At 50.5% G+C, this 24,245-nt stretch overlaps 13 protein-coding genes across 13 annotated transcripts; 6 read left to right on the forward strand and 7 right to left on the reverse strand.

The window, feature by feature from the left end:
* Positions 1-86: 86 nt before the first annotated feature.
* P153DRAFT_371941 (imidazole glycerol phosphate synthase-like protein hisHF) lies at positions 87-1,805 on the reverse strand (the record flags this gene model as incomplete). The annotated part of the gene is made up of 2 exons (XM_033669353.1): positions 87-1,616; positions 1,683-1,805. The coding sequence occupies 2 exons, from the start codon at positions 1,803-1,805 to the stop codon at positions 87-89; spliced, it is 1,653 nt and encodes a 550-aa protein (XP_033528981.1).
* A 211-nt stretch (positions 1,806-2,016) lies between these two features.
* P153DRAFT_427271 (uncharacterized protein) lies at positions 2,017-2,778 on the forward strand. Its single transcript, XM_033672657.1, has 3 exons — positions 2,017-2,149; positions 2,197-2,618; positions 2,671-2,778. Exons 1-3 carry the CDS (start codon positions 2,105-2,107, stop codon positions 2,771-2,773), a joined length of 570 nt encoding a protein of 189 aa, XP_033528982.1. The 5' UTR covers positions 2,017-2,104; the 3' UTR covers positions 2,774-2,778.
* A 310-nt stretch (positions 2,779-3,088) lies between these two features.
* P153DRAFT_362353 (uncharacterized protein) lies at positions 3,089-3,788 on the forward strand. Its single transcript, XM_033667115.1, has one exon. It carries the CDS (start codon positions 3,308-3,310, stop codon positions 3,554-3,556), a length of 249 nt encoding a protein of 82 aa, XP_033528983.1. The 5' UTR covers positions 3,089-3,307; the 3' UTR covers positions 3,557-3,788.
* Positions 3,740-5,944, forward strand: P153DRAFT_352571 (uncharacterized protein; the record flags this gene model as incomplete). Its single annotated transcript, XM_033666388.1, has 6 exons — positions 3,740-3,799; positions 3,902-4,098; positions 4,291-4,804; positions 4,891-5,031; positions 5,090-5,693; positions 5,748-5,944. 6 exons carry the CDS (start codon positions 3,740-3,742, stop codon positions 5,942-5,944), a joined length of 1,713 nt encoding a protein of 570 aa, XP_033528984.1.
* An 83-nt stretch (positions 5,945-6,027) lies between these two features.
* P153DRAFT_419265 (glycoside hydrolase family 15 protein) lies at positions 6,028-8,900 on the reverse strand. The gene is made up of 8 exons (XM_033672177.1): positions 8,616-8,900; positions 8,476-8,555; positions 8,243-8,421; positions 7,977-8,150; positions 7,443-7,925; positions 7,231-7,393; positions 6,484-7,180; positions 6,028-6,432 (listed from the first exon to the last, which is right to left on the reverse strand). Exons 1-8 carry the CDS (start codon positions 8,823-8,825, stop codon positions 6,223-6,225), a joined length of 2,196 nt encoding a protein of 731 aa, XP_033528985.1. The 5' UTR covers positions 8,826-8,900; the 3' UTR covers positions 6,028-6,222.
* Positions 8,901-9,197: 297 nt separating this feature from the next.
* P153DRAFT_352573 (uncharacterized protein) lies at positions 9,198-10,323 on the reverse strand (the record flags this gene model as incomplete). The annotated part of the gene is made up of 2 exons (XM_033666389.1): positions 9,198-10,058; positions 10,108-10,323. The coding sequence occupies 2 exons, from the start codon at positions 10,321-10,323 to the stop codon at positions 9,198-9,200; spliced, it is 1,077 nt and encodes a 358-aa protein (XP_033528986.1).
* A 335-nt stretch (positions 10,324-10,658) lies between these two features.
* On the forward strand, positions 10,659-11,862 carry P153DRAFT_305129 (uncharacterized protein). Its single transcript, XM_033664590.1, has 2 exons — positions 10,659-11,101; positions 11,156-11,862. Exons 1-2 carry the CDS (start codon positions 10,871-10,873, stop codon positions 11,741-11,743), a joined length of 819 nt encoding a protein of 272 aa, XP_033528987.1. The 5' UTR covers positions 10,659-10,870; the 3' UTR covers positions 11,744-11,862.
* A 130-nt stretch (positions 11,863-11,992) lies between these two features.
* Positions 11,993-13,601, reverse strand: P153DRAFT_329091 (uncharacterized protein; the record flags this gene model as incomplete). Its single annotated transcript, XM_033665373.1, has 2 exons — positions 11,993-13,055; positions 13,332-13,601. 2 exons carry the CDS (start codon positions 13,599-13,601, stop codon positions 12,033-12,035), a joined length of 1,293 nt encoding a protein of 430 aa, XP_033528988.1. The 3' UTR covers positions 11,993-12,032.
* A 1,514-nt stretch (positions 13,602-15,115) lies between these two features.
* P153DRAFT_371946 (MBOAT-domain-containing protein) lies at positions 15,116-17,085 on the reverse strand (the record flags this gene model as incomplete). The annotated part of the gene is made up of 2 exons (XM_033669354.1): positions 15,116-16,197; positions 16,245-17,085. 2 exons carry the CDS (start codon positions 17,083-17,085, stop codon positions 15,116-15,118), a joined length of 1,923 nt encoding a protein of 640 aa, XP_033528989.1.
* A 1,140-nt stretch (positions 17,086-18,225) lies between these two features.
* Positions 18,226-19,865, forward strand: P153DRAFT_362358 (uncharacterized protein). Its single transcript, XM_033667116.1, has 3 exons — positions 18,226-18,783; positions 18,843-19,284; positions 19,336-19,865. Exons 1-3 carry the CDS (start codon positions 18,560-18,562, stop codon positions 19,645-19,647), a joined length of 978 nt encoding a protein of 325 aa, XP_033528990.1. The 5' UTR covers positions 18,226-18,559; the 3' UTR covers positions 19,648-19,865.
* P153DRAFT_402353 (uncharacterized protein) lies at positions 19,629-20,770 on the reverse strand. Its single transcript, XM_033671966.1, has one exon. It carries the CDS (start codon positions 20,685-20,687, stop codon positions 19,923-19,925), a length of 765 nt encoding a protein of 254 aa, XP_033528991.1. The 5' UTR covers positions 20,688-20,770; the 3' UTR covers positions 19,629-19,922.
* Positions 20,771-20,785: 15 nt separating this feature from the next.
* P153DRAFT_391936 (mediator of RNA polymerase II transcription subunit 4) lies at positions 20,786-22,238 on the reverse strand (the record flags this gene model as incomplete). The annotated part of the gene is made up of 2 exons (XM_033671106.1): positions 20,786-22,037; positions 22,091-22,238. 2 exons carry the CDS (start codon positions 22,236-22,238, stop codon positions 21,286-21,288), a joined length of 900 nt encoding a protein of 299 aa, XP_033528992.1. The 3' UTR covers positions 20,786-21,285.
* An 832-nt stretch (positions 22,239-23,070) lies between these two features.
* Positions 23,071-24,042, forward strand: P153DRAFT_279806 (EF-hand; the record flags this gene model as incomplete). The annotated part of the gene is made up of 3 exons (XM_033663039.1): positions 23,071-23,464; positions 23,517-23,812; positions 23,863-24,042. 3 exons carry the CDS (start codon positions 23,071-23,073, stop codon positions 24,040-24,042), a joined length of 870 nt encoding a protein of 289 aa, XP_033528993.1.
* Positions 24,043-24,245: the final 203 nt, after the last annotated feature.

Here is a 24,245-nt window from a genome sequence, read left to right on the forward strand (position 1 = left end):
AAAGCATGGCGTTGAACAGATATGCGTTGAACGATGGGTCACGAATCTAAACATATTTCTTCCAACCCATCGAAGCTCATCCGCGTTTACACATCCGCCTCGAAAGGTCGAACAATCTGCCCCTTGTCCTGCAGCCAATCCTTAACCTGCTTGACCGTATACTCGCCCCTGTGAAACATGCCCGCCCCCAACGCAGCATCCGTCCGGGTCTCTGCAAAGACCTGCTCAAAGTGTCCTGGATTCCCCGCTCCACTACTCGCAATGACCGGGATCTTGATGGCAGCCTTGACGTCGTTGATAAGCTCAAGGTCAAAGCCGCTGTTGCTCCCGTCCTTGTCTATGCAGTTGAGCAGGATCTCGCCTGCGCCCATGGCTTCGACAGCTGTGACAAGTTGGCGCACGTCGAAGTCACGACCCTCGCGCCCACCTTTGATGGTACATTGATACCAGCAGTATTCCTCGCCGTTGGGGCCTGGAGTTTTGGTCTTGATAGTGTGGTGTGGTGTGGCGTCTGGGGAGGAGACATATACGCGTTTTGGGTCGACGCTGATGACGACCGCCTGGTTGCCGTATGCAGAGGAAATACTTTCTATTGCCGTGTTGCCTGCTAGTTTCTTCCCATGTGCGTGGTATTCCTCTGCGGCGGTAACGGCGTCGGAGCCAATGCTCACCTTGTCTGCGCCAGACTTAAAGTACATGGTCGCGATGTCGAGGGCGGAGATCTTAGTTCCGTCTGTGTCAACAGTGTCGCGAATGCCGCCACCGATTGTCAAGGGGACGAACACTGTTTCACTAGTTTTCCGTAGGATCTCGAGCATCGGTGTATCGGCCACGGGGCAGTTGCGAAAGGATGTGATGTTGAGGAACGTGACTTCGTCGGCGCCCTGCTCGTAGTACTTTTTCGCCATCTCGACGGGTTTCCCTAGGTTACGGACGGCGTTGCCTGTGCCAGCCTTTTCTCGCACATCGTATTGGTCGCCTTTTGTGACTACGAGGTCTCCTTGGTCGTTTGTGCGCACGTCGAGACATGCAATGACACGACGTGTGAGGCCCTCTTTTGTTGCGGATGCTGAAGGTGTCGTTGGTAGCTTCTGCGATCGCTTTCCATCCAGAAATGCTTTCATGACGCGCAGACCTGCGGCACCACTCTTTTCAGGGTGAAATTGTGTTACGAAAACGTTATCCTTGGCTACTGCGCCCACGAACTCCTCGTCGCCGTATCGTGCTGTTGCAACGGCCCAGCCTTCCTTTTCCAACTTGCCCTCCTCATACAGCGCAGCATACGAGTGAACGTAATAGTATTTTGATGTTGGCCGTAGTCCGTACAGTGACTCATCAGTAACTTGGCCAGGCCTTGACGTATTGGCGCTGTTCCATCCGATGTGCGGCACGCTCTTGTCTGTGTCCTGGAACTTGCGCAACCGCGAGGGAATCAATCCTAGTCCCTTGACTTGCGGGTCCTCCTCCGATCCTTCAAACACCGCCTGCATACCAACACATATTCCCATAAAAGGTTTCCCGGCTTTGATGTGTTCGCGGATTGGCTCTATGTAGCCAGCAGCCTCGAGCTGTGATAAACAGTGGCCGAAGTGGCCGACGCCCGGAATGATGAGTTTCTAGGGTCAAAACTACATCAGTACACGTCAATTGAGATGTAAATGCGCAGACGGAGAAGGCCGTACATCTGCAGAAGGCACGTCGGCGGGCGACTTGACCCATTCCACCGTGTAGCCGACTTTCTCAATGGCATTGACGAGTGAGCGAACGTTGCCCGCGACGTAGTCGAGTAGGTGAACGGTCGGCATGGCGAGAAATATAGTAGATGGAGAGAAAGGACGTAGAGAACCTCGAGAAACACAATCTTGACTCAATCAATGGTAAATTTTGGGCCCCGCTGCCAGTCACTGGAGGGGCATGATATGACGGAAGTGCTAATCTCGTTCCACGTTAGCGCGTCGCGGAAAATGCTCGGAGCTTCAACTTTTTGAACATGCACGCCTCGAAGACCATACCTCTCCACAACCACCACCATAGGACAGCTCGACGCGTCCCGCACCCCTAGTTCTCCCATAAAGTAATAAGGCGAATTTACTTCACCGCCAGGATGGTGCGGAAACTCAAGCACCATGAGCAAAAGCTGCTCAAGAAGGTATTCATTTCCCTGCACTGCATCGCATACCCGAATTGACATTTCAGGTCGACTTCAACACCTATAAATCCGATGCCGACCACCGCGAAGCCTCAGTAATGCGCCGCTATGCCATTCAAGGCCGCGACGACTACCGCAAGTACAATCAACTGTGCGGTTCTTTGCGCCAACTCGCGCACCGTCTCGCGAACCTCGACCCCTCAGACCCCTTCCGCCGGAAGCACGAAGACCTCCTGCTAGAGAAAATGTTCGATATGGGGATATTGGGTACAGGCGGTGGAGGCAGGGGCAAGCTGAGCGATGTCGAGCACAAGCTTACTGTGAGCGCGTTTGCGAGGCGGAGACTACCAGTCGTGATGACAAGATTGAGGATGGCGGATCATATCCAAGGCGCAATCAAAATGATTGAGCAAGGGCATGTGAGGGTCGGGACGGATGTTGTTACGGATCCGGCGTATCTTGTGACGAGGTAAGTTGTTTCCCATTCGTTGAGTAGGGAAACGAATGCTGACGAGATCCAGGAACATGGAGGACTTTGTGACTTGGGTGGATTCTTCCAAGATCAAGAGGAATATCATGAAGTACCGTGACAAGCTGGACGATTTTGAACTCGAAGCTATCTAGGCCGGGTAATAAAGATCATGCATTGGGAGGCGTTATGGATTTTACGGCATTGAAAGGCGTCTGGAATATGAGAAGATGACGATATTTGATCAGAGGGCACTCTCCATCGTGAGTTTCATTGCACGGAGAGAGAAGGAACAGGCATGCTTCATCCACGGTCCAGGTTCAACTCAAGTGCGAATCAGCGAGGGTCACACAGGAAAGCAAGTCAAGAAATTGATACTGGATTGTTGCAGCCCAATCACGAACAGAACGTGTCGCCATCTTGCCAACTCTGTCATCTTTTGTCTAAAGATTCTAGAAGAATCGCTCATACGTCAATGTCACACGTTACTTGCTCGTCACATATCAGGCAACACTTTTTGAACGTTTTCTAGTGCAGCCTCCCTATCAGATCACCGGAAGGAGCGCTGCGCCAGAACGTGGGAGCGTTAGACTAAGCCTATTCTGGTAAAAGTTGCGAGAATTTTGTAAACCACCACCAAACACAACCATGAGCCCTCACGCAACGCAATGGCTCTGCCATCCTAAAACATGCAACCCTTATCACCGTCGTTGATTTTCCTCACTCCTCATAGGCTTACGGCCTGCTCCCCCGTCTTGCATTCATCGCCCACAGGCTGTTCCCTCCCCTCCCTGGCCTGCGATTCGCTAGATAGCAACGCCTACGAATACGTCAAGGTTCACAAGCAGTTCGCGTGCCTCGGTAGCCGTCCCGCTCGTTGCGAACCTAGTGGACAGTTGGAGGGTTCAAGGGGCTACTGGAACGTGGTGATAGTATAGGCTTCATGGTAGTCGTAGGCTTTGGAGGCGGAGTGCTTGAGTCCTTTCAATAACGAACAAACCGCTATTCGGAAAGATCAATATCAGAAGCACCAGCTCAGGCTTTCAGATTGTTGTTGTGTCGATCGAGTGCTACGCGTCTGTTACGTTCTGCTTTTCCTTTTTTGGACGTCTGACAGCAGAATGGTTTATACGGGCAAGCCTAGTCGCGGGTGTGGTATGTGTAAGAGTCGTAGGATAAAGGTATGTTTCCTCGTTCGGGATGTTTATGTATTAGTCTGTGATGGCGGCAACCCGTCTCCCGGGTCGTTCGAGCGCCGTCGTTGTCCTTGCTAACCTGTACAGTGCGACGAGAAACGACCAACATGTGGGAACTGTAAGAAGTCGGGCCGGGCGTGTCCAGGGTACCCAGACGAATTCGACCTGGTCTTCCGAGATGAGAATAAAGCAATGGCGCGCAAGGCGAGAAAGGTCGCAGCTCCAACGTCTTCGCCTCCAAGAAGCAGCACAATTGGCTTCAGTTCGCATGTTTTTCCACTTTCGTGAGTTCCACTCCAATCCTTGCTTCCAATCCAAGTGTATACGGCTTGTGGGTCCTCGAAACAAGCTTCCTCAAGCGGTTGCTTGTCGTTGGGTGTTGGGACAGACAAAGTTTGCCGTTCCTGAAAGTGCAATGACCCACATTGCATAGCTTTGCATGTGAAAGTGTCACGAACCACCGCTAACCCAAACAGTTCACCACGCCCGAGCTTCGAGACTACGCCTGACACAAGCCTATACCAAGTGGAAACACCTACATCTCAAACATCATCAGATGTAGAGGATGGACAACTCATAACCTTCTCTTCATACACAACACCACCAAATTATGAGACGTTTCAAGATTTCCTCTGGAATATCGAGCAGGCGCTCCCGCCCACCATTATCCTGGCTCCAGAATGTGAAGCCATTCCGTTCTTCTTCAAGAACTTCATCACACTACCTCAGCAAGCGGAGAGTACGCGAGGGTACCTTGAATACCTAGTACCTCTGTATAATCGGGCGCGTCCCTCTTCCGTCTTGCACATGGCCACAAGTGCTGTGGCTCTCGCGACATGTGGACAATATCCTGGAAGACAGAGCTTAGTCCGTGAAGCCGTGTCTACCTACGGCAGAGCGTTGAAGAAGCTGAAAGTGGACCTTGCAGACTCGGCGAAGTCAAGGTCTAACGAGACAGTGCTTGCAGTGCTGATGTTCTCCCTATACGAAGTAAGCTACTCGTTCGGGTTTGCAAAAGCCCAGTAGTCCTATGTTACTATTTTACGAAATATGAAGATGAAGCTGACCAGATGTAGACTATAATGTCAACAGACGACACAATAACTGCATGGGGAAACCATGTAGATGGAGCTGTAGCACTGACCAAGTTGCGAGGTACAGACCAATTCAGCGACCCGATGTCTCTCGCCATGTTCCGTGCAGTACGGACAATGATGGTATGTCCTTTCCTTGGAACGATCCTCTCAACAGCAAGACACCTCCTAACACGCTCAGATAACAAGCTGCGTCCAACGCTCAAAACCCATCGACACATTTCCCGGCACTGAAGGCTGGATAGAACCTATTGGAGATCTGAACGCCGCTAACCGCTTAACCTTGATATGCATCGACCTCCCCAATCTGCGGGCGCGAGCCAACCGCCTCACCAACACACCCCACAACCCCACCCAAGAGAGCGAGGCCGCGCAAATCCTCGACTTTGCGCAAATGGTCGACGGCAACCTAGAGGAGTGGTATCGCACACTACCCCCAGAATGGAAACACCACATCATCGGCGTGGTCAGCGAGATACCCGCCGCTACCGAAGACATCACGCTGGTGGAGAAGTGGCCGGGTGAACAGCATGTGTACCACGACGTGCCACTCGCAAGTATCATGAACGACTACCGTGTGTGTCGTATCTTCTGCCGGCGCGTCATCATGGCGTGCGTGACGTGGCTCGGTTTTGGAGATACGGGGAACTGGGATGAAGATGGGGCGTATGGGCGAAGCGTGTTCATCATACAACAGATGGTGGATGATATCAGTGCGTGTGTACCGTTCCACATGAGCTACGACTTGCAGCCGTTAGCGCGGGAGATGGGCCAGGAGCAGAATGGTATGTTGTACCGCATCGCACGTGTGGATGGCCTTTTTTACTGACAATGAATAGCTGCTGAAGCTTTTGGCGGGTACTCGCTCGTTTGGCCATTGTATGTTGCTGCGAACGCGGAGACGGTGCCGCAGTTGCAGAGGGATTGGCTGTTTGGGCGGTTATCGTTCATCGGAACGCAGTTTGGTCTTAGTAGTGCGCAGGTTCTTGTCTTAGCTAGAAGACATGTGCTTACATGCGGGCCGATGTTTCCTTGAGGAGGAGTATGAGGACCCATAGTAATTCAGGGTGTTGTGTTGTTATGATGCATGAGTTAGAAGTGATCGCATTGACAAAGAACCTTGTGGATTTGATTTACTGTGATACTGTACCTGCTGGATGTACAGTCCATCCGCCTTCTTTACGGACTGGCATAACATGCTCTACAAACCATTATGACTAATACATCTTAGTAAAACCTCTCAGACCATGCAGTCTAATATGCTTCTATAAAATCAGTCAACTCTTTCGTGGATGCGCGTATTACTCTTCCGAATTAGATCCCTCGCGCTGCGTTCAAAGTCTTATCCAAGTTGAAAGCCGCCGATATCAAGGCCAAATGGCTGAAAGCTTGCGGTGTATTACCCAACTGCTCTCCCGAACGTGCAATCTCTTCCGAAAAGATGTGCAAATGGTTGCCAAAGCTCAGCATATTTTCGAAAATAGTAACCGCCTGCAGCAGATATTTCTCGTCATATGCACCCGCCTATTTCATGTTAGTAAACTCGCCAAATTGAGATGGAAGAAGGGTACACACTCTTGTCAAGGCTTCCACAAGCCAGAAGGTACACATGCTAAAGGCGCCCTCACGACCTCCCACGCCGTCATCGCTCTTTGTGGAGTTGTATCGATAGACAAGACCCGTGCTCGTCAAGCCTCCCTTCTCCGGTGCCTTCAAGATACGGTCGAGCGTCTTCGTGAAACGAGGGTCTGTCGGCGAAATGAAGAACACCAAGGGCGCGATCAACACCGCCGAGTCCAGCACATCCCTTGCCTCGTAACTCTGTATAAAACACTCCAGCTCTTGGTTGTACCCCTTGTCCATGACCTCTTCGCATATCTCGTCCCGAACACGTAGCCATTCCGCTCGGTTAGGGCTGGGGAAACTTCTCTTGTCTGCCAGTCGAAGAGCTCGGTCGAGAGCGACCCATAGCATGATTTTGCTGTAGACGAAGTTTTGTTTCTTCCCTCGTACTTCCCAGATCGACATGTCTTCCTCTTTCCAGATGGTGCAGACGTAGTCTGCGATTTCTCGGACAGAAAGCCATTGATCGTATGTGATGGGTCGTCCGAATCTGTTGACAAGGTAGATACCGTCCAGTAGCTCGCCGTATATGTCGAGCTGTATGTGGAAAGCTGCACCGTTGCCGATTCGCACAGGTTTACTACCTCTATAACCGTCTAGATGTTCGAGCTCAGTCTCGGGGATATCTGTCTCGCCCCAAATGGTGAACCTTTTCGGTGTCAGCGAGCGCAATTGTGTTGACTTGTGGATTAAACTTGCATGATGGGCAACGCGCCATGTCGTGCCTTGGCTTCTTTGACACGTTGGAAGATGTAGCTCGTATAAGCCTCTGCTTCATGACTGAAGCCCATGCGAAGGAAGATGTAGATCGTAAACGATGAGTCCCTAACCCATGAGTAGCGATAGTCCCAATTCCGAGAACCTAAGCATCTGGTGAGCTTATAGTTAAGCAGACATCTGATCATACATACCTCCAATATCTTCGGGTAAGGAGAATGTAGGTGCTGCGATGATCGCTCCGGTCGGCTCGAACGACAGCATCTTCAAGAGAAACAGACTCCTCGCAACCACCTCTGCCCAACGCCCCATGTACTTGCATCCCTTGATCCATCTCGACCAGTATTTGTGGGTACTCATCTGCAGCTCATCGACCATTGCGGTATCGATATGATCAGGGGCATGATCGTCTGCATCCCGAATAATAAATGAGACGGCTTGTCCCTCGGTCAGGCGAAAACTTATGTTGATTCCGTCTCCAAGGTCAGAAAGCGTCGAGTTCTTCTTGAATATTACGCTTGGACAGGCATCACCCTCTTCCTCCCCGCAATCGATCGTTGCGTTGAGTTCCAAAGCCAATTTCTCGGACCTGAAGACAACGCTCTGGTGTTGCTTTTGCTGTTTAGCAGGATCGTCAACATCAACGATTTCAGTTTTGTGTTTGTCTTGTGCATAGTCTATGGGATGATTAGGTATCGCTGCTAGTATGGGATATAGAATCAACTCACTGAAGGCTGGGATAATCTCGACATTTACATCGACCTCCCCACGCATGCATTCGACTCTCCGTACCAGCCACTTCTTCAAATCCGGTCGTTCCGCCACATTGCCAGTGTTGTCACTTGCAATTACATTTGCATGATATTGTGCGTCCAGAGCCTTGTTGTCTGGACGTGGGAAGACTATGATATGGTCAGCAAAGTTCTGAACTGAGGCATGAATCTTTGCTTGTATAATGCAAAATATGATGGCACAGATTTAAAGGCTGACATACAATCGACCACGTTCATAACCCCCTCTTCCTTCAAATATCGCGTTTGCAGGATATTGCTGGCGGGGAGATAGCTTTGCTTTGTCGTGCAGGGGTCTTCGCCGGCAGGACTGATCGTGAAGTGTCCACCCTTGTCTTTGTCTAATATGCGACAGAAAACTGACGGTGAATCAAAGTGAGGCCTATTTCCGCGTCAATATTAGACGCGTGGTGTCCATAATCATGAATCAACACACCAACACATATAATCTAGTCCGCCATCAGTCCCAACCATAGCGCAGGTTCTCATGTTCCCAATGAGCCCGTAATCCTCGATCTACTCGTGCATGGTCAGTTACCCAGATGAAGCTATACGCATCCCACATGGCCAACGTACCGGCATATATCCATTCGCGGAGCGCCTGGCATCTTGCCCGCTCACCGCACTCCCTCTCTTGCTATTTGGGTTCTGCATTTCTTCGCTGCGCTGTCTGTACACCTCTGTGCCACTGTCTCTTTCTGGACGAAACTGCGTAGGAAGCGGGTTCGTGAGATCTCGCAGGAGTCTTGCGCCAGGGCTCAGCTTATCGTCCCTTGATATCGACATTGTTAACACCTGTCATTGATTAATCCAGAGTAGCTAAAGCGTGCAGTTATAGTCTGCTGGGCGCGGACAGTGGAAGCGGACCCGTCGGATCGTGGTCACTACTATGGACTTATCTAAGTTGGTCAAGATGACGTCAGGGTGAAGCGAAGCTCTTAAGGTCACACCATTACGCTCACAGCCTCATTCTCTTTCTGTATAACTAAAAAGGGGAAACTAGCAGGGAGATGTGTTTCGTTCTCGGATAGTCGAGGAGGAATCATTATTTGTGTTGTGCATCGAAAGGCAACAAGGCTCATCTAGAGGAATTCCAATCCCTGGTACAACTCAAAAACAACTGTTCGTATATAGACTAATGCGTTTAGAGTCAAGTCTTCACATGAAACCGTGCAACTCTTTCCCACGCCACCATTGTCGCCAACCAGCATTTCTCTTAGCCGCAAACAAATCGCCTGATAGTTTGACTTCAATTTGCACATCTTCATCTGTCCACGGTAAGGTTCCACCACTAGCTGATTCGTCCTTTGAATCCGTTCCTGCGCGAATGATACCCACTGTAAACTGTTGTTCCTTGATATTGGGAGTACCTGCATGATACTTCCGCCACACCGTAGCTTCAAGGGCAATCGTAACAGCAGGCTTGAAATTATATATGTCCTGTATCGTGTTCCAGTTACGCCAGGCATCGACTTTCACTCGAATATTTTCGTCATCATAACGGCTTACTGCCGGGAGAATCCATCGCCAGAAAGGTTGTTTGGATTGGACGCCAACGCCTTCGAGATTAGGGACGCGATCGCGCAGAAGTCCAAGGCATTGGTGCGAAAGATGTCCTTGGTCGTTAGAGCCGGCGAGCGTAACACGTCTTAAATGCTCGATTTGTTTGGGGTTGTGTCGGGCAAGATGATTGAGCCAGCCTGGAAGGTTTTCTGGATGGATGGATATCACATTGTCTCGTATGAAGAACTCTTGGGTTTCATCGCGAATGAACTTGCATGACTCCGCCATCGCCCAGAAACCTCGTGGCTCTGGGGGACTCTGAAATTTGTAGGTGCAACGGTCTTCTTCGGCACACATGCCTGACCATTTTGGGTTGGCACAGAGGAGGGGGCACGTGGGATTCGGTAGACGACATGGTGTCCAGGTATATCGTGCATTCGTATCATCGGTAGCATTATGCCGGTGCACATGAATAATTGTTGAGTCGCTGAGGTAGTGGTAGATCCGAAGACGCAGCTTCGTTATGTTAGATGTTATGTTGTTGCTTGAGTGTGACGCTACATACTTCAGATGGTAGTCCTCCCAGAGTTGCATACGGATTTTTGGGTGTTTTGAAGACACCGGACTTGTTCTCACTAGTAACTTGATCGGTATTGATCTCGTCGTTTCTTCTTTTTTTAGTATTACGAGACTTCGTCGCTTGTCGTTTCTGGGGTCGATTCGAGCTGGATGATGGCTCCAGGGAGTTTGACGATGACCGTTTGCGATTTGAGAGCGCCATTGTGCCGACTGTTGAAGTGATGAGATGTGAAGTCGAATAGAGACCTGATGGGTATTTAATCAACACTACGTGCTGGGTAATGGTCAATGGGATAAGGCAACCACGATGGGACTAACCTAAGCGGGACTTCGCGTTTAGGCAGAAACGCGTTATCACGTCACCACGTGCTTGTGATTGCGCTGGATTCATCTATGCCGCCTTAAAATTTCATTCCTGTACTCAAAACGGTATGTTTGGTAGGCAACTGCATATCTTAGAGCGAACAACATGCGAAGTTTGCGCAAGCTGACTCAGCTCACACAATACGGGGCTTTTGGTGGTGCACAATTCTGCAACGACAAACTGCACTGTTCTTGTTCACGTTCACGCACAATGCACGAACTGCTATGCTTCATCATGGAAGCAGTTGGTTCCTCTGCGATAAATATCTCTTGTTCTCTACTTCGTCTCTCACATTTGGAATCATATTTCTAACTTCTTGTTGTCCGTCGCGCGCCGAGACTCATCCCACACGCAACCACCACTTATTAACCATAAACAATTCACAATGAAGACATCGAAATACGCACCGAAAACACCACTCGAAAGCTTAGCGCAGTCGCGAACGGAGAGATTGAAGCAGGAGAAGGATAGAGCGACACGGTTGTTGGGGCGCTTGAAATGGAAGGCGGAGCTGCTGATGGTCTCTTACGGCAAGGCAATGGAGATCTCGCAGGCACTAAGCCAGCAGAACGGATACGAGGACTCACACCATAAACATGCGATGGATACGTTGAGTGTGAGTGGTCACCCTACTTCTAGGCTCTTACGAAGAGCGATTGACTTGAAGAAGAGGCAGGCAGAGTCCATGTTCAAAGTGGACTTCTTTGAATTCTATACTCTCCTCGAACGCTACATCACTGTCTGTCTTGGCGTTTTTGGCGTTGACATTTCTGCGGCTGCCCCTCGTAACAATGTTAACGCCCTTCGATATATTACAAACCCAGATCTACACAGGACACGGCCGTTGGCCTCACATGCATTCCACGCCAATCTGCTAGAAACATTGGATGATGAGAAATGCCCACTGCATGCATCACTCGGGATGCAAGATGTCCGCATCCAGCTTGGCTTAGCAAAGGACTACCGCAACGCCTGGAAGGACGCTGACGAAAAAGTCACTACTTCAAACTGGACATCTGAAAACGAAACGTCTCGTAAGAACGTCGAGCTTCAAGACTTGGACTTGCAGCTCATGCTTGAAAATCTCGTTGCAGGGTGTGAACATGCTCACGGCGTGACGCAAGGACATGACAGCCCTGGTCTAAACGGCACAGTCCTCACCAGCCAACCCTTCCAGCCTCAGTCGTACATTCATGACGGCATGGAAATGGACGATATCCCGTTTGAGTACATGGATGATGCAATGGATCTTGACTAGACGTGTCATTAAGCTATTTTTCCTGTGACAATAACTACAATAGAAGACCTTGATCATGTCGAACGGCTTTATGAATGGTACTAAGTCCAGACTTATCCTCAGCTGCTGTCTTCGCTGTCCCTCTATCATCTTCTGCATATACAAGGAAAGATGGAACATGTCCTTGAGCAGTTTTGCTTTTGTTCCAATGTGTGTGTTTCCACCTTCCAATTCTTTTTTCAATTCCATAAACTGCACCGATAAAGCTGACAGTTTGTCCTTACTAAAGTACCATCCTTCTCACCGATTCTTATACCATTCCTTGTTCATCCTGCAAGACACTATCCGCTCTGTACCTGTTTGCATCTGTCTTTTGTTCTACACCCGTCATTTTAACCTTACCCAGTTTCCTCTTTTCTTCTTCGAACTCCCACTTGCACCTCTCCTTGCAGTCCCAGCATACACTTCTCTTGCAAACGCGCATATCGTACTTCCACTCATTTCGATTTAACATTTCCTGACAATGTACGCAGTCCATAGGGATGACTATGCTCTCCATATCGCCACGACGTCGTGCAATAGTCAGGCCCTTACTCGTTCTTGTGTGGATCTTCAGCTCGCCGTCAGCCTGTGTCTCAATACCATCGAAGACTACAAGCTTGTCGAACTTGCACCACCATGCTGGTCTTCCCCCAGCTTCAGTCTGTGCACGCACCGATGTGCTGGTGAAAGTTTCCATCTGCGCTCCTGGACCGGGCAGTAAGCATCCGTTGATTAGTGGCTTGGGAGGCGTGAAGATGCGAACTCTCTCCTCGATTTTCTTCCGAGACATGTTCAAGCGATCCTGCAGAAGGTCGGTGGGCGAACGCAAAGCGGCTTTGGACTGGGTCTTGGAATTGCGGATCACCTCGTATCTTTTCTCGAGTTCGGTTCTCGGCTTCGATGTATCAGCCGCAGTGCTCAATCCAAGATTCAGCTCTGCAGGTCGACATAAGCGATGTGCGACGGAGTCAGTGTGTTGACGTAGGGATGAAGCAGAATTGGTGCGTTGGCATGAAGGTGACGACTTGGTTGAAGAGGCGTTTCGTGATAAAAAGAGCGACGGTCGCGATAGCGATCGAACGTCATTGCTTGAAGCAATAGAAGGAGGCTGTGACTCTGGAATAATATTCTGACTGTCAGAGAAGGAAATCTCTGATTCCTCGACACTTGAATCTAGGGTAGCGTTCTCAATTATCGCCGCCGCCAAACATGCCGAGGATGAAACAATAGCTGCATTATTCGTGGGCAACTGGTTCGGCGAGGCAGGTTCGTTCGTCAGCGCTGACTGCAGCTGTACGTCTTCCAGGCCAACCGTATTCGATCCGACTATTTCTTCTGCCGCAAATATTCGGGTTGTCATTGTGGTATCGGTAGAGGATCTAGTGTTCGAGAATACAGGCAGAGATGGAGACTGTGGTGTTGGATAAATCTGGTCTTCTTTGTCTGGTTGTATGTTGTCCATTGTCTTAGTCGCATCAGACATTGTATGAGCTATGAGTTCTGGCGGCGATAAGCATGGGGTAGATGACTCCAGAACAACGTCTTCGCAATCCAACAAGTTGATGACAGCATCTTGTGTAACCGGGATAGGCTGGAACTCTGCAGATGTTTGAGTTGCTGACCCAGTTCTCAGTGTATGTTCTGAAATTGGCAACTCGGAATTATCTTCATCGTCGAACAAAAAGATACCAGAATCGTCATTGCCTGGATCGAGATCGAGGTTTTTCGGCACGAACAATTCTATATCACCCTCCTCCACGGCCGCTGCATCATTGCTGAGAAGCGATATCCTGGTCTCATCTGGTTTTGTACTTTTCCAAAAAGCGAATGACGGCATATTGTACAAAGAAAGACATACAAGATCGAAAAATAATCGAGAGATATGAAAGAAAGACAGTCGGTTTGTTGTCCAGTGTTCGGGGAGCATATCCTCTCAAATACTAAGCTATTCGCTTTTCTTCGCATCTGTCGCTGGCCTATCCTTACACAACACGCGTGCCTCTGCCGCATCTGCGTTTACAGTACATTATGCAACGTCTACACACTAGAGATATGTTCAGTTTTCTTCTTAGTCGAATTGCAAGCGATAATTGGTCGTCGTTGATGTGAAACGTTGACGGTTGGGATGCGGTGTTGAGGATGTTACAGACGGCATTGCATCTTTATGCATACGTACATGTTTTGGTGCCGAGCATTTCTACTTTCATGCAATGCAAAACGCATTGTTTGAGATGACTTCGGGACGGTTGTGACAGAATCTTCCACCCCTCGATGTTTCCGGTGGCACACGAAGCGCAATTTGATGCGATCATCCAGGCAGGCTTCCGAGGTGATGTGATGAAGGTAACATGCCCTTTAACTTCTCGCGCGTGTTCAAGTACTACATGAAACTGCCAGATGTCTGTTTTGGAATTGTGTTTCCAAGGCTGAGGGAAAAGACGTGGAAGGACACCAGGATTTCTGGACATCTGCAAGATACATGTCCGTTCTCAACGCAGGTCTTTGCCCAACACATGCTCTTCTTCAGCACCTATCTTGAGAAGAGTTTTCCAGAGAAAACCACCAAGATAGCTCTTCAATCGTTTTGTTACTCTGTTTGCCCTACCTCATGTAAGGAGACTGAATCTTGGGATCCGACGATTGAACTGCGCAATAACTTCGAGCACTCCATGAAGCTCAAAGTTTGCATGTTTTGTTAGGAAGCTGAGGGAGTTTCCATCTCCACTATCATGTTGTCAAAGCTTTTTGATAAAGCACGCAAAGTCGTAGTAGATTCTTCAATCGCCGCCAGGAAAGTATACATATATTTTTGTTCGCCACTGGATTTGAGCGTATTGAGAAGATTTGTTGACCCCATAGACCGGGTAGAAAGCGATTTGAAAAGTCCAGAAACTGAAGCACACATACATGCGAGCTCTCAAATGTCTTCGACGTCGAGATCCCAGACCTATGAATTTGTGGTCGATTATTTCAAACGTGTTATTCTTCAGTGCATGGTATCCAGTGACGTTTTTTCCGGGCTCTGGGAAGTTATGCAGCGTTTGAAGGCTGTTTTTGAGAATAAGAATGCTAAGTGTGTAGTGGAAAACGGCAAGGGAGAACACCCTCTTATATATGACCACTAGCATGGATAATCATTCGCTAGAGAGGTTATTCACGTCTCATAACGCCTATGAAGATCATCTGCCAGCTGTCATATTCTCAATGTGGAAGATGTCAGACTCACAACAAGTGTTGGAGGAGCATATAAATGTGAGGAGAGAAATTAATAATCACATGTCATAGGCCCGTACTTCGACGCGCGACATCCACATCCTATCGTGTTCAATATCTATGTGCCTGTCTTCTAGGTCATACGATCAGATATAAACTCGTGATCAGACTCGGCCCAATGAACAACCCGAACCAGAATATGATGTTTCCTAGTGTATCTCTCCCTTTCATCCACTTTGTCTTGCTCAGCGCCGCGAGTGGTAACTGCGCCAACTGAAACGTGAACAGATACCCTCTGACCTTCTGAAACAGACAGAACATCAAAACCTCATGTACGACTGCGCTGAGCAAGAAGGTGAAGAATGTTGCTTGCAACTTGGAAAATCGAAAGAAGGAAATCGACGAGTGGTAAACATGGCGAAGCAGAAAGTTGTGCACAGGTCGGTTCCAATCGCGCGCATACTGATCCCACGACACACTGTTCCACCAATCGCCATAGAATCCGCGGTCTGCAAAGCGTGTGACCTCGGCGAGAACGTTGAGAAGACACTCCCAAATGACGTACCATGCGAGGAGTTGCTCGAGTAGCATAGGAAACAGTAGGTCGCCCACGACCCACGGAAACTCTTGCCACCGTTCATCGAGCGACATCCCATCTTCTTTTTGTCTGATCGTTTCTACGACGACAGGATACATGTATGCTTGTGAGATGATGATCATGATCCAGATGACTCCCAAGGTTGCAGCCGACTTTTCTGCTACGTACCACCAGTTCACTCGTTCCTGTCGGGGGTATTCGAGTTCGTATACGAGGGTAGGAAGACAGGTCCATTCGACAAAGTCGTAAAGGGTGAGATTTTTCGGGTAAGCATTGTCGAGCGTCTTACACTTGCCACGAAGTTCTTCGTCGAGAATCGTGAGCTCGGTAGTAAGGATGCGACGAAAGTCCTGGATTTGATCTGCATCGAGGGGCTTGCCAGCTTCGATAGTTTGGCCAATGGTTGCAATCTTTGATACTTCTGTGGAAAGATTTGTTGAGTGCTTGGGACCATAACTCTGTCGGCGCTGTAGAAGGCCATCGCGCCCGGGCCGATCACTACCGGTGGTAGTTGGCATCTGTGCCTCGGGAGATTTTGGCGAAGAGCTTTCTTGTGCATTGATTCCGTCTAATTGACGCAGTTTCTGTTCGATGAGGTTGCGCCGCCGGTATACGCAGGATACTGGGATGCATTAGCTTGGGAATCATCCAGCCTGATTATCAGCTTACAGTAGCCGTTGTAGAACGAATATGAGTGTTGCTTCATTAGCAAGACGAATACATGCAGCACAACGAAAACGGTGTGCGTCCACGGCCAGTCGCGCCAGAACGTGATCCATATTATGATCCCAGTGAAAAATGTCTGCCAGGCAGATTGGATAATCCATCCTGATCCATCCCACGTAAGATAGCTCTTGGCGATTCCCTGATGCAAGAAGAATCCAAAGCTACTTGCAGCACACATGGACGCATCGGTAGCCAGCATTGCGAATAGATCGCGGTCAACCATCAGGTGCAGTATTTCTGCTCTCCCAAAAACCGAGCCTAGAGTCCTATAATTCCATGCAGCAATTCTTACAAGCAGTAAGACCATCGCGATCCAGAATAGTGTAAAGAAGCCATGGAAGGGGGATTGCGATGCGCTGGGATTTTGACGGTCGAATGTCGTGAACTGCTTGGTGAAGGCGAGATCTCGAAACCTGTGATTCCGCTTCCCGCCGCGCTGTTCGGTCTCTCGATGCATGGCGGATAGCATAATATCCTGAAGAACAGGGTCCTTCGTCGTGACAGTGTATTTTCCTTTCTTGCTCGACTCTTCGATGACAACCTGTATGCTCTTCCTGCGCTTGGTAGTGTTCACTTCTTTTTCTTCTTCGTTGTCCAAAACTTCGAGGCTGTCGGCGTCCGAGGATATGGCGGGCGTACTACCGCCTGACGGGACCTCTGTCGACTGAGGCTTCAGTAGAGTCGCGCCATCTGGATCCGACATCTCGGACGAGGTATCTGGTGTCCATGAACCGTCGTGACGAGATTCCTGACTGCCGGTGAGTCCTTGAAGTGCGTACGACATTGTTGATTGACCGTTCGTCAGCGATGTTAAATTAGACTTTGAGCTGCTTCGCTGTGGCGGGTCCCCTTCGATATTGATCGCCGCCATTGTGGGTTCGTGACACATTTCGGGAACAAGTCCCGAGTCAGGCGTGTTAGTTCCAGGTACTTATTTAACGTTCAAGTGGACGCCTCTTGAGATGGAACTGTGACGAAATTCCTGGATTCTGTGGAAAACGAACACATCACTAATAACATCTCACACGTGGCTTTTGAGGTGCTTGAGTAAGATGGCTAGCAGCTTACGGGATCATCTGCCTGTGCACGCGACCTTTCAGTATCCGACAGAGCCGGCGAACGGACAAACAGTCGGTTGGAGTGCTGTCGCGAGTTCGCAACAAACCCACAGGGATGATGAAGCCCGAGGCTCGTTCCCCGATTGGGCACCTACGTCATACCTTAGCCACGTCGCGTTTCAGACGCTGGACGATTACACTTGCACAACAACACAACAATAAAGCCTTAACATAACTCATATAACGGTCTGCTTTGGGATCTCGAACACGCGTCCGCGCCAGTACATTGAGCAGCAAGTCGTCAAGAGACGGTTGATCAGCTTTTTGTTACTCTCACTGCGTACTCTCACTGATATCTACTGTGTGTAAAGGGTCTGGGTATTAGCTTCTACACTGAGTTACTGTACTAGATTCGTACTGTGTTGCGTCGATCTGCTTGTACAACAAGCATGAATACGCTACAAACCCAAAACAACAACGGTCTGATTAAGAGGCATAGCCTTGATATTCTCCTTTGTCCATTCGAGTTATTGAGCACGAATTTCAAAATTGCCAAGATGCTAGAGAGCGTACTATTTACACAGCAAGATTTACCTTGAAGCATAACATGTCACCTCTTTGTTTCTATCAAGTCTTCTTTTCTGTAGTAAACCTCGCAAACCACCCAGATGATCCAAATGCCAACAAGCTACTTGGCAATTAACTTGGCAGTCCAGATGCGGTTCTTGCGCAACGATCAACCCCGACCGACGCACTGTCAGACTGATGTCTCTCGCACCAGCATGCGGCCAAAGAAAGAGGCCGGACATCGGAGCAGCGTTTTCGGTTTCCCAGTACCAACATGTCACTGATATACCAGTTGATGGTGCCAACAGTCGTAACTTATAAACCCTATTTTTCCCTCCCCGCATCTTCCTCGCTTCGACCTCGTAAGATCGATTAAGGCCTCCCAAACCTTGTATAATGGCAGTCGCAATCTGATTCGACGAACAAAGTGCATACGCAGGTGAGACGAGGCAGTGCTGAGAACCCCTCGTTGTACCGACCAAGATATAAGAGCCATGATGCTGTTGAACAGTACGATACTGCTCTGTACACAATTCTCTCGCTATAATTCCTACTCCCATGGACTTTGAACTTTCAATCGATCTTGGCGTATGGTCTTGGTCTCTTTGGAAGTCAAGTCGACGAAGTGCTCAAATGGCTCCACGGCACAATGGAAATGAAGGAGGGTACACCAGTCCTTCCGGCTGCTTTGGTGCCTTCTCAGACACGAGCAACCGGGTCTCTTTCGCGTGCGCCGTGTTTTTCTTCCTTGCCCTACTTGGAATCTCCGTTGCTTCTTTTTTGGTCCGCAAAAAGACTAGAGCAGGGAAGCAACTACTAGGAGGATTCTACATCGTCGCGGTGTTGTTCTATCTCCTGTGAGTGCTTGAGGCCCAAGACATGCTTCCCATTTGTTCATCGCGTTGACTGCTATCAGCGGAAGTGCTTCCTCCATCGTAGTGGCCGTTCTTCTAGGATGTACGGCGACGACCGACGAGAACTATTATGGATGGGTCATTACGGCCAGCGTTCTAGTCGGATTTGCACGATACCTTCTTCTAGTAGTGTTCCTTCTGACTCTAAACGACATGTTTCGCAAGCACTTCGGGGGCAAGTCTCACATCTTCAGGCTCATATGCGCAATTCTGTTCTTGATGGGCGTTCTTACTGTCAGCAACATTGCCCTTCAAGGCCAAGTCCTAAAACTACAGGCGACATATTCCGGGAATCGTTCCTACTCCTCGGTGGAGGTACTAGGGGATCGTAGCAAGAGTCTCAACGTCGCGTACTGGTCCCTCTACTTTTTCAGTGTACTAGTCGCCGGCGTTCTCTCGGTAGTGTCGACGTTCTCCATGCGATCAAGGCGACAGCCAGGCGGTGTAAGTTCCCAAGCAACAGCAACAACGTCTCCCCAACTAACGAAACAATAGGCTTTGCTTAGTTGGGTAGTTGCGCTGACAAGCTCCATGTTCATCTGGACTTTGATAGCTCTAATCCGCAGCATCGACTACATACGGTTCATGTTAACGGACTGGCGAGGCGTTGTAGCTTCAGACTTCATCCTCGATCTCTTCGTGGTACTTAGTTTTGTCATTCTCATGATGATCGCAAAACACAGGGCTTGGAACGGAAAGTCGACAGACACGGTGGAATTGCACGATCTTGCCTCCGAGCAGCCTGTAGGCATCCCACAGGATCACACTCATCAAGGTACTGCGACCAAGCAACCCCCTTCTTACTGACGCTTAGCAAGTTGGTCGAGGTAACCAACAGAAGGCATATCGAGGCTTCCCATTTCAGGCCTACACTCTTTTGAGTTTGATAGTCATCTCTTTTTGGTTTGACAGGGTGTACGTCTTTCTCGCAGTATTTTTTCAACGGTCCGTGGGCCTTTCAGATATCATAACGCGTCATGCAGCCATATACTCAAAGTAAACAACTATGATCCAATCCTTGCCATAACAACATGATCTGCTGGCATTCCATCTGTGTTCTACCTCTCACAGCCCCAATACAATCAAGGCCCCTCTCCCTCCTTTTCAATTTGTTCTTCCTGTTCATATACCATTTCGACTGGTATTTCGACAGGTACTTCGACTGGTGGTATGTCGACTGGCGGTATTTCGGCTGGTGGTACTTCCTCTAGTATCTCGACTGGCACTTCCTCTGGTACCTCCACTCGTATTTCAACCGGTACTTCTACCTGCGCTTCCACAGGTCCCTCCACCACCGCATCAGCATCCCCAGCACCCTCGACCCCCCGTCCCTGATAATACTTCAACCCCTCCCTCCCTCCCCTCCCCCTCAGCGACCCCCTAGCCCGCCAAAACTCACCCCGCTCCCACTTCGGTCTACTCCACCCCTCTTGTACATCCTCCTCCCCCTCGCCATCATCACTCACCTCTTCCTCCTCTTCCTCCTCCCCCTCCTCCCCACCACCCCACTCCCTCCCCACCACCCTCCCCCCAACCGCACACCCCAACAACCCCCTCTTAATCTTCTCCCTACGCTGAACATCATACAGACTCACCCTCCCCCAATACAGCACAGACGGCGGCGGCTCCCCATCACGACGAGGTATTTTCGGTGCTGCGAGCGGCGCGGGAGCAGGGGAGGGGGCATCGAAACCCTTCCAGGGGTCGCATGTTGGGCACCACTTTGGGGCTTGGAGTACGTCTGGGGTGTGTTGGTCTGGGCAGGTGGGGGAGGGGTGGGGGCATGGGTTCAGGGTGGAGGTGGTGTGCTTGCAGAAAGTATAGCTGGTGAGGGTTGTGCGGCACATGGTTGGTTGGTGTGTGAGATGAGCTGGGGGTTAGTATATGTAGATGGGGTGAATGTGGGTTGAGATATGGATGGCATGATGTGGAAATACACAGATAGGTAGCGAGGTTATTATAGTATTTTGTTTGGTGACGTATCTATGTGATGTGAAGCGACGTGTAGGAGCGACGACCTTCCTGTCAGACTATGGAAGATTCCACGTCGTGAATAAGGCGGCCTATATGGACGAGATTGGAAGGGTGGAGATTGACCTCTTTCTACCCTGCATACTACGCAGCGCAAGACGACCAGGTGGGAACACGGCATGAGAGCCAACAAGTCCCCACGTCTTAGGCTCCTCGGTGTTGTGGTGAACAGCGTCCCAGGTACGAGGGAGGAAAAGCGGGGCTCCCGGTCCGCGTTTTCCGGGCTCAACACGCTATCACGTGCTTCATCGCGTCGCTGGCCTAGCGTTCATGAGGGGTCGAGGCTATGTGAGAGGCTCTTACTGTTCCGTTGATGCACACCAAAACATGCTCAAACGCAGATGGCCGCCCTAAATGTAGGATGAAAACTATTGGCATGCCATGTATGCGTTTTGGGTATCTTCCGATTTTGAATTACTCGTCATCCAGATCGTCAAACATGTCGAATGTTGGCTTTGGCGGTCCAGGTGGCGATTGCACCCGTGGCGCTGCTTGGGCAACAGGCTGCTCTTGCGCTGGCTCTACTGATGGCTCTAGTGCCTGGTTCTGCGGCTCTATCGCCTCTGTGGGCACGCCCATACCCTGACTCCTCAACGCTTCTTCGTGCGCCCAGATGTCAAGCGCATCCAGATCAAAGTTCTTCTCGCGGTAATACTGGAGTTTGTAGAGATTGCCCCTGCGGATCTTGTCGTTGTCCGGCCACGGGTACCATGCCAGGTTACTGTCTTTGAGCTTCTTCAGCCATTCCTCCTCTTCGGCAGTGATTTCTGGCACTGCGCCATCTGTCTTCTCGCCTTCCTTCTGGCCCTCTGTGGCATCTTTTGGTGGTTCCACGGCATCTGGTATGTTGGCTGGTGTGCTTGCGCCATTTGTTAGAGCTACGCCAGACCCATCCTCCTTTTCTTTGTCCTTGTTTGCGTCTACTTCTGGCACGCGCTCGCGGAAGGTCGGTGGGACGGTGAAGTCGGAGATGGTTGTCGCGAACTGGAGAAGCTCATCGAGGCGAACGGGGCGCGAATCGGCAGGGAAGGTGGTTGCTGGAGTCTCAAAGAGTTCGTGGCGCAGGCTGGCAAGGGTCGCGACAGAGGACTTGAGCTGCTCTTCCAGGGCGTCTGCCTGAGCATGCAGGGCTTGGATGCGGGCGTGGTTTGCCTGGTGCTGGGCGACTGTTACCGGTCAGCGATTGCTGCCTTGGACGCGTGTCGCAGCGGGCACATACGAAGGTCCAGTCCTCGGCTCAGCTCGTCGTCGGCTGCAACCAGGTCTAGTGCAGCTTGCGGGGACGGATTATACGCAGCGATGGATTCGACCAGGGCGTGCACAGCCTGCTCGACGTGGTCGAACTGCGTCGTCAGGATGTCGTCCATTGCGCCAGCATGCGGTGTCGCGGCGAAGCTCAGGCACACAGGCAGAAGCTAGGGAATGGATGCAGGGCCCTGCTCCACACATCCACACATCCACGCAGCTGGAGAGCTCACGTGACCATGGCCAGACACGGAGCATGGGGAATCGTCGACGTGCAAAGGCGATTGGCCTCAACTGCACGGGGTTTGCTCGGCGCTATGCCATGATGTTCGTGCGGGAGGATGACGAGCTGGCCAGGATTACCGCTATCTAGGCTCGGGGAAGCCGCTCGCTATATTTGTCTCAGCCGACAGCTCTTGCTGCAACTCTAGCCCTACTAAACCCATTTACTGCGCATCGTCGTCATATCGCCTTGACATATGCACTTCGCTCTCGTCCTCGCTGGCCACCCTCCTGTTCCCAAGCCTGCTGTGACCTGTTCCTAGACGCCCTACGCTGCACAGCCTCGTCCTGCACCCCGCCAACCCCGATCGATTGGCCTAGAAGACCCCGCCACCACTTACCAAGCTATTCGTCTGCTGCGCCTGCACGCTCACCATTGCCTACGCGACTTCCTTCTCCTGCATCTACGCGACTAAACTCGATACTTGGTGATCACTTCGTGCATATTCTCCAGCCATGGGTAAATCGTAAGTGCTCTGTTCCTTCCTGCTCCTGTTTCCCAGCGCGGGGGCCACGCCGGCACCATCTTCAGCTCTCCGACGACACCTTCCTTCACCGCGGGGACGGCCAGGACCAGGTGAAAGAACGCAAGTTCCGCCATGCTCTCCCCACGCGGACGGCGCAAGCACTGGCACATCGACAGCACCACTATCAACCGCAAACTACTCAACCATGCAATCGCATGTCCACAATCGCGATAGCGATGACCGCCGTCACGAGCGCGATACGAGATCGCATAACATACCGCTATGCTCACACGACGTGCCCATGCTGGAGCACCATCATCCGCCGCTCAACTTTGCGCGCCTACGCCATGTCCATGTGCCCCGCCACGACGAACGAGGATACGCCCATTACAAGACCCTGCAGCAAGTCGTCATGGCCAACGCTGTTCGCGAGTTTGAGCAGGAGCTGTGGTCACGGAGCGTTGTGGAATATTTGGAGCTACAGAACGAAAAGCTGATTGTGCGTCTTTACAGCCAGAGCAAGCTGTCCCAGCAGGAACTGGCCGACCTTCAGAAAGCAACCCACTTCGACAAGAAAGAGCTACAGCAATGGTACAAGGGTGCGCATTGCCAGATATCAGACTTTGTTGGCCAACAGCTGAACGTATACAGGTTTCTTGAAGGACTGCCCGTCGGGCATGCTTACCAAAGAGGAGTTCCAAAAGATCTACAAACAATTCTTTCCGTTCGGCGATCCATCATCGTTTGCAGATTATGTCTTCAACGTATTTGACGCGGACAAGTCAGGCACAATCGACTTCAAAGAGTTTATCTGTGCTCTCAGTGTGACTAGTCGCGGCAAGATGGAGGACAAGCTCGACTGGGCATTCCAACTGTACGACATTGATGGCGACGGCAAGATTAGCTACGAGGAGATGTTGGCGATTGTAGAAGCCATCTACAAGATGGTATGCAAGGATGCGACGACATGACAGACCTTGGTTGCTAACGATTACAGGTCGGCTCCATGGTCAAGCTCCCCGAAGACGAAGACACGCCCGAGAAGCGCGTAAAAAAGATCTTCCGGATGATGGACAAGGACGAGAACGGCAGCCTGGACATGGCCGAGTTCAAGGAGGGTTCCAAGCGCGACGAAACGATTGTGTCGGCATTGTCTCTCTACGATGGTCTTGTGTGAATGAAGACGCTAGCTCTGCATCCTTTCCCGTTCTTGAATTTATCGATATCACAGCGCGTTTGGGGTTTCTGGCATGCGTCATTCTGCATGTTGCAGGCCGAGGAGGGAGGTCTGATACCGCTTCGGCGTACGGAGAGGATTACGGCGGATATATATGACAATCGCGATTTTGCCAAGTGTTTTTGAAGTTGCAACAAAGACAT

Source organism: Dothidotthia symphoricarpi, assembly GCF_010015815.1.
Source record: "Dothidotthia symphoricarpi CBS 119687 unplaced genomic scaffold P153scaffold_1, whole genome shotgun sequence".
Classification (NCBI taxonomy): domain Eukaryota; kingdom Fungi; phylum Ascomycota; class Dothideomycetes; order Pleosporales; family Dothidotthiaceae; genus Dothidotthia; species Dothidotthia symphoricarpi.

Excerpts from the sequence above, each read along its gene's own strand:
- P153DRAFT_419265 (XM_033672177.1), bottom strand. The coding sequence starts at position 8,825 with ATGTCGATATCAAGGGACGATAAGCTGAGCCCTGGCGCAAGACTCCTG. Across the intron at positions 8,556-8,615 it reads CCGCGAATGGATATATGCCG|ATCGAGGATTACGGGCTCAT; the intron begins GTACGTTGGCCA and ends ATGCACGAGTAG. Across the intron at positions 7,181-7,230 it reads CATGGCGCGTTGCCCATCAT|GTTCACCATTTGGGGCGAGA; the intron begins GCAAGTTTAATC and ends GACACCGAAAAG.
- P153DRAFT_362353 (XM_033667115.1), top strand. The coding sequence starts at position 3,308 with ATGCAACCCTTATCACCGTCGTTGATTTTCCTCACTCCTCATAGGCTT.
- P153DRAFT_402353 (XM_033671966.1), bottom strand. The coding sequence starts at position 20,687 with ATGTGCCGCACAACCCTCACCAGCTATACTTTCTGCAAGCACACCACC.
- P153DRAFT_362358 (XM_033667116.1), top strand. The coding sequence starts at position 18,560 with ATGGCTCCACGGCACAATGGAAATGAAGGAGGGTACACCAGTCCTTCC. Across the intron at positions 18,784-18,842 it reads GCGGTGTTGTTCTATCTCCT|CGGAAGTGCTTCCTCCATCG; the intron begins GTGAGTGCTTGA and ends GACTGCTATCAG. Across the intron at positions 19,285-19,335 it reads CAAGGCGACAGCCAGGCGGT|GCTTTGCTTAGTTGGGTAGT; the intron begins GTAAGTTCCCAA and ends ACGAAACAATAG.
- P153DRAFT_305129 (XM_033664590.1), top strand. The coding sequence starts at position 10,871 with ATGAAGACATCGAAATACGCACCGAAAACACCACTCGAAAGCTTAGCG. Across the intron at positions 11,102-11,155 it reads ATGCGATGGATACGTTGAGT|AGGCAGGCAGAGTCCATGTT; the intron begins GTGAGTGGTCAC and ends GACTTGAAGAAG.
- P153DRAFT_427271 (XM_033672657.1), top strand. The coding sequence starts at position 2,105 with ATGGTGCGGAAACTCAAGCACCATGAGCAAAAGCTGCTCAAGAAG. Across the intron at positions 2,150-2,196 it reads AGCAAAAGCTGCTCAAGAAG|GTCGACTTCAACACCTATAA; the intron begins GTATTCATTTCC and ends TTGACATTTCAG. Across the intron at positions 2,619-2,670 it reads CCGGCGTATCTTGTGACGAG|GAACATGGAGGACTTTGTGA; the intron begins GTAAGTTGTTTC and ends GACGAGATCCAG.